This window comes from Mustela putorius, unplaced genomic scaffold (assembly GCF_011764305.1).
Source record: "Mustela putorius furo isolate JIRA1106 unplaced genomic scaffold, ASM1176430v1.1 tig00000107_pilon_pilon_pilon, whole genome shotgun sequence".
Classification (NCBI taxonomy): domain Eukaryota; kingdom Metazoa; phylum Chordata; class Mammalia; order Carnivora; family Mustelidae; genus Mustela; species Mustela putorius.
The window spans coordinates 4,733,532-4,745,579 of NW_025421284.1; the positions used below are offsets into that span (position 1 = coordinate 4,733,532).

General features: G+C 60.6%; 1 protein-coding gene across 4 annotated transcripts in view; it reads left to right on the forward strand.

The window, feature by feature from the left end:
- The window catches only part of LPCAT1 (lysophosphatidylcholine acyltransferase 1), a 45,713-nt gene that overhangs the window by 22,629 nt on the left and 11,036 nt on the right, over positions 1 to 12,048 (forward strand). For all 4 annotated transcript variants that reach the window (XM_013064473.2, XM_045089199.1, XM_013064470.1 and 1 more), the window contains exons 3-8: positions 1,235 to 1,449; positions 6,004 to 6,116; positions 7,140 to 7,200; positions 7,452 to 7,510; positions 9,499 to 9,533; positions 10,909 to 10,963. In XM_013064473.2, coding sequence (XP_012919927.1) covers positions 1,235 to 1,449; positions 6,004 to 6,116; positions 7,140 to 7,200; positions 7,452 to 7,510; positions 9,499 to 9,533; positions 10,909 to 10,963 — 538 coding nt within the window. The remainder of the gene's footprint in view (positions 1 to 1,234; positions 1,450 to 6,003; positions 6,117 to 7,139; positions 7,201 to 7,451; positions 7,511 to 9,498; positions 9,534 to 10,908; positions 10,964 to 12,048) is intronic.

Below are 12,048 nucleotides of genomic sequence, written 5' to 3' on the forward strand. Positions count from 1 at the left end.
CCCTCTGTGTGCCCCTGACTCTGACTCCCCCGGGCGGCTCTCGGTCCCACGGCAGCCTCCCCCAGGCCTCATTTCTCCTTGCGTACCAGTGGCTGTCTCGTGACTTTTGTAGGAACGTGTTCTCATGCAAGGTAGCGTGTGTGCCGAGGAGCGTATTTAAGCATACGCGGCTGGACAGATGAGTGCGCAGCTGTGGTCACGCCTGGTTCCGGAGACGGCGTCGGAGCCCGGCCCAGCATCTCGGCATGCGCCACACGGTGACTGGTCGCCGTGCACGTGGGGGCCTCCTGCAGGAGCTCCACGAGGGGCACAGGGCTCCTCTGGGCTCGGCCCCCACTCAGCGCCATTGGGCCTCCTCTTCTGGAATTCTCTTGAGACAGTTTTGAGCCCCGTGGGGGTCAATCCAGTGAGGTTTCGGGCTCGTGTTTCTGTCAGGCAGTCTAGTTGTCTGCGTGACACGCGGCCACCCTTCTCCCTGGGCTGCGGAGCTGGCGGCCCGGGGCCGCTCGTGGGCGCCTCTGTGCGCTGTCAGGGATGTGGGTCCTCGCCCCTCTGCAGCCAGCGCAGGTGGTGGGAGGGTTTACGGGTCTGCTCGCTCGCACGTGTGAAAACAAGTAGGAAGCTGTTCGGTTAATCTGGACTGGCGGCTATTTAATTTCCCACATTTATCATCCATCGAGTTTCGTCCAGACGAGGGTTGCTTTAGCAATGGGGCATCGGGTCACCGATTCCCAGACCTCAGGACCCTCCAGGGCAGGGACAGGAGTGGCTCGGTCTCAGCCCCAGCGTCACCCCCTATTTTAATTACGTTCTAGATAGTTTAATGGGTTTGTTTCATGATGAATCACCGTCCGGCGCTGGCAGCCCCAGTGGCTCCCACGTGCCGTGTCCTTGCTCTGCTGCACAGCTCCGGACTCCGCGTCGTCCTCGTGCTGCTGTGTCGTGCCGCGGTCAGCACTTCTGTTTTCTTGGACAAATTGATAAAAAGGCATCCCACGGCCCGTCTAGTAGAGGGGAGGGGAAGCTCAGCATCTCTTGTTTTCTCTCCTCCGGACACCCCAGTAGCCGCTGTTGGGGGTCTGGAGGGGCCTGGAGCGCCCTGGCTGACCGCCGGAGGTTGGCACTGAGCTCCCAGCGTCCCTGTCCCCACGGTCGGCCTTGCGCTGGCGAGCTGAGCGCGGTGCCCTAGACCCCCAGCTCCGGCCTGGCGTGACCGCAGCACTGTCTCTTGCAGGGTAATGGATTTCCTGCTCAAGGCCATCATGCGCACCATGTGGTTTTCCGGAGGCTTCCACTGGGTGGTCATGAAGGGTCAGCAGGCCTCTCCGTCAGAAGCCGCCATCCTCACGCTGGCTCCACACTCCTCCTACTTCGATGCCATCGCTGTCACCCTGACGATGTCGTCCATCGTGATGAAGGCGGAGAGCAGAGACATCCCGATATGGGGAAGTGAGTGAGCCCCCCCGGGAGTGGGTGAGATCCCCCCCATCCTGCTGGGGGTGAGTGAGACCCCCCATCCTGCTGGGAGTGAGTGAGACCCCCCAACCTGCTGGGAGTGAGTGAAACCCCCCCAACCCGCTGGGAGTGAGTGAGACCCCCCATCCTGCTGGGAGTGAGTGAGACCCCCATCCTGCTGGGAGTGAGTGAGACCCCCCAACCTGCTGGGAGTGAGTGAGACCCCCCCAACCCGCTGGGAGTGAGTGAGACCCCCCATCCTGCTGGGAGTGAGTGAGACCCCCCAACCTGCTGGGAGTGAGTGAGACCCCCCATCCTGCTGGGAGTGAGTGAGACCCCCCCAACCCGCTGGGAGTGAGTGAGACCCCCCATCCTGCTGGGAGTGAGTGAGACCCCCCCAACCCGCTGGGAGTGAGTGAGACCCCCCAACCCGCTGGGAGTGAGTGAGACGCCCCATCCTGCTGGGAGTGAGTGAGACCCCCCCAACCCACTGGGAGTGAGTGAGACCCCCTATCCTGCTGGGGGTGAGTGAGACCCCCCAACCTGCTGGGAGTGAGTGCCGTGTTCCCCCATCCTCGGCCCCCCCCCCCGCCCCGGGAGTGGGCGAGCCCCCACCCTGCCGGTCAGTGCAGGTCGCACCCACATGAAATAGGCAGTTGCCCTTGAGTCTCGTCTCGTCCCTCTGCTGCGGCTTCTCTGTAACGTTAGTTCTCGTGGGTTTCAGTGGGTTCACACGCACACGCGCGCGCACACACACGCACACACACACGTCCTCAAGCATCATGTGTCCAAGTGGCTGCTCAGGTTTGGTCCGTGGCAAGTGCAGGCCCTGTACCCCATGGCCATAGAAGTGTCTGTCCCCGGGCACTGGTTACAGGGACCGAAAGCCCAGGTGTGCAGGTGTCCCTCGGCCACGTGAGAGATCCCCGGCTCCTGGCATGAGAGGAGAAACTTACACTTGCAGTCCTGGAGCCAGAAGTCAAGGTCAAAGTGTCCAAAGCCTTGCTGCTCCCGAGGTTTTCAGGGACAGTCCCTCCTGCCTCTTCCGGCCCCTGGCCCCCAGGTAGCCCCCAGGTAGCCCCAGGGCTGTGGCCGAGTCCCCTGCCCCGCCCCCTCCCCCCAGGCCTCCCCTGCGCATGTCCCTGTGCGTCTCGCACAAGGACACTTGTCTTTGGTAACCTAGGGTACTCTCCTCTCCGGGTACGTAACCGATCACATCTGCAGAGACTGCTTTCCTGAACAAGGTTTCACGCACGGGTCCCAGGGCTTAGGATGTGGGCACATCATTTTGGGGTGCACTGCACCACCACTAGGAACTCTAGGGAGTGCGCGGAGTCACTTTACAGACGAGAGCACCTGCGCCCTCCCGGCCAGGCCCACGCGCCGGAGCTGTCCAGGTGCCCTGCAGGGCAGCCCACCCACTCTTGATTCCTGTCCCCTGCCTTCTGTTCCTGGGCTTGCCACCCAGCCCTGCTTCCTCGAGGCTGCTCCTGGGGGAGGGGAGGCCACACCGCCGTCCGTCTCCTCTGCCTGCCTCACCGTTCAGACCACGAGTGCATCCGCCGAGGATTCTGGTCCGGCGGGAGGCACGTGCTGCTGGTGCCGCAGCGCCAGGGGCATAGGGTCCACACCCTGACCGCCTCCTTGGATCTCTCCTGAGTTCCCTGCTTGTGATGGTGTTCGGGGGCTGGTTGCGAGGGAACATGGTGTACGTTTTAGGTTCTTTCTAGGAAGCGCTGAGAGGGTGTCGTAGGCTCCCGAGTGTGAGGCAGCGTGGGCCCCGACCAAGGGTGCGGGAAGCCACTTCCGTTCTGTCATTTCATTGCGATTCCCTCTTTTCGGTTTTAAGCTTCAGGCTGTGGAATGTCAGCATTCTGGGGGAAGTTCTGGGATTTGGGGGCCACCTCCCCCTCCTTCATGTACACATCACACAAACCCTTCTCGAAGCCTTGCCTTCGGTGACGGCTCAAGTCCCAAGTTAGCGTCATGGGGACTCACGGCGGCACTTTGTCCTCCACATCCCAAGGTCAGGGTTCGAAAGCCAACTCCACTGGCTGCATGTCCTGGGGGCTGTGAGGTCAGAGCAGAGCTCCGCGCCCCCCACCATGGACCGAACCTCGGGAGGGCTACCAGTCCGTGTGCGGGGCCCCTCACCGTGCGTCCCAGTCGCGTCAGGGATGGCGTAGAAAGAAGAGTGTGGGAGAGCCGGGCCGTTGGTTAGAGGTTTCCGGGTCTTGAAGGTAAATACACCGGGCCCCCAGGAATGCGGCTGAGGCTCCTCCCACCGTGGGGGCTGGAACAAGCCCCTGCCCCACCCCCCCAGCTTCCCAGCCCCATGCAGCACACGGCCCGGGGCGCTCCCAGTGGCCCGTCCTCCTGGTTCTTCTCATCCTTGTTGTTTAACTCGGTGCTCCTGGATCCTTCAACAGCCCACAGCTTTGGTGGAGGGATGAATGTTAAAAATATTCAAAATATTGTCCCCTTCAGATTTGTGACCACCAGTTAGAGTGATCAGCCCAAGGATTTTTTTTTTAAAGATTTTATTTATTTTATTTGACAGAGATCACAAGTAGGCAGAGAGGCAGGCAGAGAGAGAGGAGGAAGCAGGCTCCCCGCTGAGCGGAGAGCCCGATGCGGGACTCGATCCCAGGACCCTGAGATCATGACCTGAGCCGAAGGCAGCGGCTTAACCCACTAAGCCACCCAGGCGCCCCAGCCCAAGGATTATTCTCATTTTTACGTCGTTGGTTTACTTCCAGTGTCCTTTCTGTGGGCCCTTGGGCGTTCACAGATGCGGGCGGTGTCAGAGGTGACCGCGTCTCATGGTCTTCGGGCAGGACAGCGCCCCAGGCCCTTGTTCCCAACAGTGCGTGGGGCTCACCGGACGTGCGGCCATATTTCCCGTCTGTCTTCAGAAGCAAGCTGTTCAGTTACGAGGTCTCCAGTGGGATTCACCTGGGGGTCCCCAAAAAGAAGGGGAGTCTGAGATACCAGTCAGAGGATGAAACCCCGTCATCCTCGGAGCCCAGAGAGCTTCTCCCCACCTCTGCCTGGAGCTTCCGGCGCGTCCACGCATCGTGAAGAGGCAGCCTCTTCATGTCACCAGAAAGGGGCACTCGTGACGCCCGACCCTCTTCAGTGAGACGGGCCAGCCTGCCCCCCTCCTCCCCCTCCCTGGAAGACAGCGCAGAGCTGGCGCGGACAGGAGGAAGCTGGGCCGCTTCCCCATTGTCCTGTCCTGAGGGTCCCCTCAGCCCTTTCCCCACATGCTGCTCCCAGCGCCGTCCGCAGGAATCTGCGAGAACGAACAGGAAAGAAGATTCCAGGTGCCAGAAAAAACATCACTGAGCCCCATGTGCAGCCTAGACTGTGGGTCCTGAGGGCATGACCATGTAGAGTCTTTTTTTTTTTTTAATGAATTTTAAAAGGTCTTTGCCTTTTGGAAGACCTCCCAGGAAGAAGAGTCACGACACACGATTCCTCGCGAGTAGTTAGAACGCTCAGAAGTCCGAAGCTGATGTTGGGCCCAGCGGGGATGTGTCTCACTGCCATGGGGGTGCCTGGCCACTGCGGCCGCCCACTTGTCCTTCCCAGGAGAGGACGCCTCGCTAAGGACAGCTGTCATGTCAGCTTGGGGGTTTCTCTTCTAAGAAGTGTGTCCCCGCCTTCAGAACCTCGGGCACAAGAGCCGTGGGGTGGGCGCTGCCGTCAGGTCTGGTCACAGGAGCAGCGACCTGCCGCACCAGCAGTGCCAAGGTGGTCAGGACCACCGCCATGTGAGTGCCCTGGGGCACCCGGAGACAGCAGGTGCTGATTCTCTTGCTGTCCTGGGGGCCGGCAGTCCCGAGCCAGGATGTGAGCAGGGCGGCTTCTGGGGGGAGGTCTTGTCCGGCCTTCGTCACCGTTGGCGGCTCCCCATCGTCCTCGGCGTCCCGTGGCTGTGGTCACGTCACTCCGGTCCTGGGCTCTGCCGCCCCGTGGCCTGCATCCACGTCCTCCTCCATGCAAGGACACCGGGCGTGGGTCCGGCTCACCCTGCTCTGATACCACGTCATCTTAACGTGACTCCCATCTGCAGACGCCCGATTTCCCAAGAAAGTCACAGTCCTCAGTGCCCGGGGTCAGCGCATTAGCCCGTGTCTTTGAGGGAGACGGCTCTGCCCGTGACGGGCTGGTGGGGTTTAAGCCATGCGCCTTGGGTCCTTCCGACTCTGGAGCTGTTGACCTGCCCCCAGCTCCATCTTCCGCGCACAGCGGGGTCAGCCTTACTGCCCTTGCTCTCTCCTGCTTTCCAGGCTGCAGACACCAGTGGTGCTACTTTCGACCTTGCGGGTTGTGGGCAGCATGCCATGGTGTGAGGGAGCTGCGGTGATTTCCCTGATCCCCCATGATTGGGCATTGACCTGCCGCCCACCCTCAGGGACACTGCTGCCCTTGGGGTGTCCCGGGGGGCTCGCCTCTGCCCTGTGCCTTGGGCAGCCCCCTGTATCTCTCTGAACGCGGCAGAAGCCGTGCGTTCCCACACCAGTGCCTCTCCTCCCCGGGCAGCTCTGATAAAGTACATCCGGCCGGTGTTCGTGTCTCGGTCCGACCAGGACTCCCGCAGGAAGACCGTGGAGGAGATCAGGAGGCGCGCACAGTCCAATGGAAAGTGGCCACAGGTAATGCAGTGAGCCTCGAGCTGGGGGCCGGATTCATTTCATTTCATTTGTGTTTGACGAGGGCATGAGTTCAGGATCGTGCTGAGTGTCAGATACTATTGGTCCTGAAACTGTAAAATTGGGGCAAACGAGGCAGGTACGTGTGTCTGATGTGCCCGGAGCATCTTTCCTAAAATGACTGCTTGGCGATCCCCGGACCCACGGCAGGCACGGCCTCTGGTGCGCACCAGTCCGTAAGGCGTGGCTGTTTGGCCCTAAGAACCCCGGGCCGAGCTTGTCCGTGTGAGCCCGGCTCCCTCGGGAGCATCAGGATGGACTTCAGCGGGCGGCCGGGCTGCGGCCTCGGCCGATGTCGGCTGTATTCCTTCCAGCCGAGCCTCGGAAGCTGGAGTGCCCTGGGGCTGTCTGGGTCCTGGGTGGTTGGAGAATGGAAGGCCCGGCTGCCAGGCACCCTCACCCGCGGGCAGCCCCCAGGGGTCGTGACGTCCGGGCTGCTCGGCTGCTGCCTCACGTCCAAAGCAGCCACATGGGCTGTAGTCCCTGTGCTGAGGGGAGGGTTGAGTTTCTGTCATGTGGCTGGAGGTCAGCAGGAGCCAGAGGAATTCAGGAGTCCCAGCGGGGATGTGTTTAACCACTGGTTCTGCGGTTTCTGGTTGCTGGCCCAGCTGTGCCTCGGCGCTGGCCCTGGCCCCGACACCTTCAGCCCAGGGCCGTCTGCTGTGTGTCTTTGTCGCGCTTTGCCCCTGGGGGGACCCCGCTGCATGCTGGTGGTACATCCAGGTGGTGGCAGCTGGGCTCACGGCGGCCGCGATCAGCCCCGCGCACATGCGTGGGAGGCGGGTGCCGGCCCCCAGATTTGTTGTAGCGAACTCCTGCCCAGGGAGCGCGGCCGGGCGTGCTTCCGCTGTGTGCCTAAACCGCGCTGAGAATGACGAAAATATCTCAACGTGTATGGAGTGCAGAAAGCAGACTATTTCTGGATTACGTTCCTTTAAAGCTGACCTTTTCTCTTCTCATTCCAAGATAATGATTTTTCCAGAAGGAACGTGTACCAACAGGACCTGCCTCATTACCTTCAAGCCCGGTATGTAATTTTCTTAAATTCTCTGTTTTTCCTCCTTGAGCAAGTCAGGGAGACACTCTTGGGTCCCTGCGAGCCTGTGGTTTTCCCTGATGTGACTCAGCCCACACCCCCATTGAGGAAACCTTCCGGGCACCCAGTGACCATCCACCAAGAAGGGGTAGCAGAAAACCTCGTTTCTCCGGGCCCGGCATGAGACGTGCAGGGAGAGGAACCCAGCCGTCGAAGTAAGAGGACGCCCCTTTTTCCTGCAGGCGCCTTCATCCCGGGGGTCCCCGTGCAGCCCGTGGTTCTGCGGTACCCAAACGAACTGGTGAGTGTGTTTTCCTGGGACTGTGGTGAGTTGCCTGTTGTCACGGGTCACCAAGCGGCGGCCCGTCCTCACTGCCAGCGGGTCCTGCTGAGTTGACGTGAGCCGTTCCCCCACGTCCTCGGCAGCCTTTGCTCCCGGGTCACCTGGGAAACTGTGACATTGAGAGAGTCGACACCCCGAAAGGCTGGAGACGGCGGGAGGGAAGGGAAGTGAGCGAGTCTGAAGCGAGCCGGCCTCTGCTGCTGCGTCTGAGTCCGTCGGAGGGTGTCCCCTGTTCTGTCTGAGCAAAGCGCAGGAGGGGGCGTCTGGGCCCCAAGTGCCTGGTGATCTCGACGGGGCCCCGGCTCGGGGGAGGCAGGAAGGCCATGGGTTGTGGCCAGAGCCTCGCATGGCATCCGCTTCCACATCTGTCAAAGCAGCCGCAGCTGTCCCCTCCCCCGGGGGCCCTGTGGCCATGCCACATGTGTCCAGCTCAGTCGGCCGCACTCCCGGCGCGGGCCCCGAGCCCCTGCGGGTGCCGCTCGGCACCCGTTGCGTCCTGCTCTGCCACGGCCCCTCCAGGTGTGTGTTTTGCACCCGCACGGGCATCGGGCTCTCCCGGCCAAGGCTCGTGTCCCTGGGCCCTGCCTGGGTTTCGGCTGCCCTGGATTGTCGATGGAGGACACCGAGGTGGGTTTGCTTGGTGCACCGAGCTTTCTACCAGTCACCGTGTGTCTTTATGACGACAAAAAGGAAACTCAGCAGCCCCAGAACCGTGGGGCCCGGAGCTGCTCGTCTAGACGGCAGCATGGTTCCGTGTGACACCAGTGGGCACGAGGGGCTGGCCGCCTGCTTCTGGCCCAGACCCGGAGGCTCCCAGATTTGCACAGCAGACCCTATGCCTCCAGGTGCTGACGGCACAAGTGGTTCTCCAAGGGGAAAGCGGTCGGTCAGTCCGTGTCGGTCAGAACCCGCCGCCGCACGAACTGACGGATACGGGGCTTCTGACAGTGCGTCCCTGAAACAGAAGAGCCGCACTTGTTCGCCAGTGTCTGACGAGAAGAGAGTCATCGGCGGGTGGAATTCTAGATTTTCTATTTTTTTTTTAAGCCTATTTCATAGGCTTATTTTCAGCAAATTGCCTTTACTGGGTTATTCCAGAAGCGTTCAGCTTAGTTGTCAGAGAAGCAGCATGGCCACTGTGTGCCCTCAGCCCGTCGGTCTGTCACGGACCTCAGCTGCCCAGTTTCAGGAAGGGCCTCCGCTCCCAGCTGGGCGCACGGACCCATGCGGAGGAGCCGCGGCCACGGGCAGGGAGGGGGCCGGGGTATCCCCGGCGGCGGGCGGCTTTTCCGGAGCCCATGGGAAGCCAGCAGGGGGTGTCAGGACTTTAGAAGAAAGAAGCTCACATGGGACCAGAGTCCGGGCAGAAGCAGGGTCTGTGTCCCCTAGCGTCCCCAGCTGAGTGTCTAATGTGGCTGAGACTGGGTGGGGGGGGCGCTTTGGGCGCACTTAGTGCCTCGCAGTGGTTTCATCTGCTCCCCTGCAGGCCTGGGCTCATCTCTGGCCCCCAGTGGAGGCCAGGGCCTTGGGAGTCGGCGGTCGTGTGGGTTGGAGTGAGCCTCACGCGGTGGGCGATGGTGATGGGGGACAGCAGTCACTGGGACGGCTCGTCCAAAGCGGGTCCTGGGCTGTGAGCGGATGTTGGCAGGGACGCCTTGAGCACAGGGGAGGCGGGAGAGCACAGCTGGGGCGCCAGCTCAGGCCGACGTCAGAGCTGCCGACCTTGGAGCCGTGGGGGGAGAGGAGTGTATCTGGGTGGCACCCGCCTGCTCCCCGGTTCCATAGTGGACTTGGGAAGAAGAGGGTACCGGCGTTCTCTGGGGTCAGAGGTGGGCCAGGTCGAGGGCCAGGACAGACGGCGGGCACGGCACAGAAGGAAGGGCTCGCGCCGGGACCCCCGGTCCCTGGCAGCAGGCTGACGCGTTTTGCTCCTTTCTCGCCCCCAGGACACCATCACGTGGACATGGCAAGGACCCGGCGCGTAAGTCAGACCCTGTGCCGTCACATTGTGTGTCCTGTTCTGCGGGAAAGCACAGGGGCCACTCAAGTCGCTGCCCTGCATTCCGGTTACTTTTGCAAATGTGGAAGCTCTGAACACAGGTGCTTGATGGCAGCAGTTAGATTCTGCTGCTGTGAAAACTAGGTGTGCAAACCGGGCCTGTTCACACACTCCTGGATTCCAGGACCTACATTAACGGTCTCCCACTGCAGGGGAAGGTGCCTGTGCGCCTTCTTTCCTTCCCACATGTGCCTGTTGGCTCGGTGGCCACCGTCCCAGCCGCGGGCCGCAGCTCTAGAAAAAACAAAAGAGCTGCAGGGACAGCCCTTCTCTTGAACGGCTGCGCAGGGGAGGCGCGGGGTCCTAGGGCAGCAGGCCTCCGTGGTTCCAGTGTTTGACCTGGCACAGCAGAAGGGTGAGTGGTGGGGCCAGGCAGAGCCCTCCCAGGGCCCCCGGGTGAGGCGTCTGGAACGGATGCTGGGGGTGGGGGCGAGGGGTGCCCTGAGAGGCCGCATTTGTGGCCCGTAGCGTTAGCATTGCTGGATGGTGAGAAGCAAGGGGCCATCAGGGAGAAACGTGTGAAGAGGCTCCTTCGGGCCCTGGTGGCCAGGCTTGGGGCTGGTGATGATGGTCAGAGGTCGGGTGTATAGAGAGAGAGTTTGGATCACAGTTGCCTGCTGTGGAGAGGAGTCTCGTGCAAGGACAAGAGGCTCCAGGTGGCTCCCCATCTCTAACTTCTATAGAGAAAAGGTTGGTGATGTTTGTTCTGAGGTCCGGAGCTCAGGGGCTGACCTTGCAGATGGCACGACTTAGGACCTGTTGAGTCTGCATGGCCTAGGGACAGCCAGGTCTGGGACAGTGTCACGTAGACGAGGTTTCCTGAGCCGGAGGACACACGTGGGGAAGGGGCACCTGTACAGCAAAGGACAGCCGCAGGAGGGGGTGCATCTGGCGGGGCCAGTGAGGAACCCCGTTTGAGAAGGGTAGCCCCGTTCTCATCACAGTGTTGAGGCTTGGCCTTGGCCTGAGGGGGCATGGTGTGCCCTGAACAAGGCAGCTGCCCTGCAGGGGCTGGACATGGGCATTGGGAGAGTTCACCCCAGAATTGAAGTCATTTTTTTTTTTAAGTTTTTTTTTTTTTTGACAGAGATCACAAGTAGGCAGAGAGGCAGGCTCCCCAATGAGCAGAGAGCCCGATGTGGGGCTCGATCCCAGGACCCTGAGATCATGACCTGAACCAAAGGCAGAGGCTTTAACCCACTGAGCCACCCAGGCAACCCCAGAATTGAAGTCATTTAATTAAAAGACATTGAGAATCTTTTAACCAAAGCTGTAAATCTGTTTGTTCATTTTTAAGGTTGGAGACCCTGTGGCTCACACTGTGTCAGTTCCACAATCGCGTGGAAATCGAGGTTTGTACAGACGCGCATTCAACAGCCTAACGCTCGGGCTCGCGAAGGTTCAGCATCAGAGTCCAGATGCGGCGTGATGCAGTGTTGCATCGAGGTGTCTGTAACTGGAGTGTCACGTAGTGTGAGGTCACAGTCTGCGCACAGGCAGCACGAGGTGGCCTCTGGTGTGGTCTGTGCAGAGCAGGTCGGAGACCGAGCCAGGTGATACACTGGTCTACCGGCCGGCTCTGGCGGATGCGCGGTTAGCTGGTGTCTGCAGGGAACATGGCATGTGGTCAGAACAGATACAGTGTTACTCAGCCCTTCCTCCTTGGATACTATGGCCTTGTCCCTGCGGATACAGTGTTGCGTTGTCCCTGAGGATACAGTGTTGCATTGGACAAAGACAACTGTGACCTTTGTTTCCTGTGCAGACGTGAGGTTTGACCAGCGTCTGCAGATTCAGCGTCATGTTGGCATGTCTAGAGATAAGGGCGTCGGTGTCCGCACAGACACGGCTTTGGCAGTGTCACGTTGCGGTCTGCACAGGTCCGGTACCGTACGTCATCTGGCCTGCTCCGAGGTCTTCCCACTTCTCTTTGCTCCTCAGACGCACTTCCCTGGCCTTTTCACCAGTCACATCGTGTCTCCTACAGGATTTTGCATGAATCAGATAGGTTCTTAAACATCGACAAGGAAGTTAGACCCTTTTATCATGGTTAACGGAGCTTAACGGTGTTTAACATTGGCACACGTGCAGTGGGTTATGTTTGTGGCATTTTTACTTGCTACTCTTACTGCTGGATCACAGAGATCACACAGATGTGTCATCCTGTCGTCCTGTGTGATCCGTGGTCAGATCCTGCAGCCTGCCTGCAGCTTTCAGCCCAGGAGGGCCCAAGGTCACGACACCCCTTCTCTCCGCTCCGGTCAGTAGCCACCTTCGTGCGGCCTGTACGTTTGATCCAAGTGGGTGAGGAGTCGAGTTTCTTTCCTTAAAAGGGGAATCAGTGGCTACCCTGCCCCCGACAGGGGAGTCCAAATGCAACAGAAAGGGTTTGATGAGGCAATCTGCTACCTTCTGATGAAAGTTGCAGAATTGCACT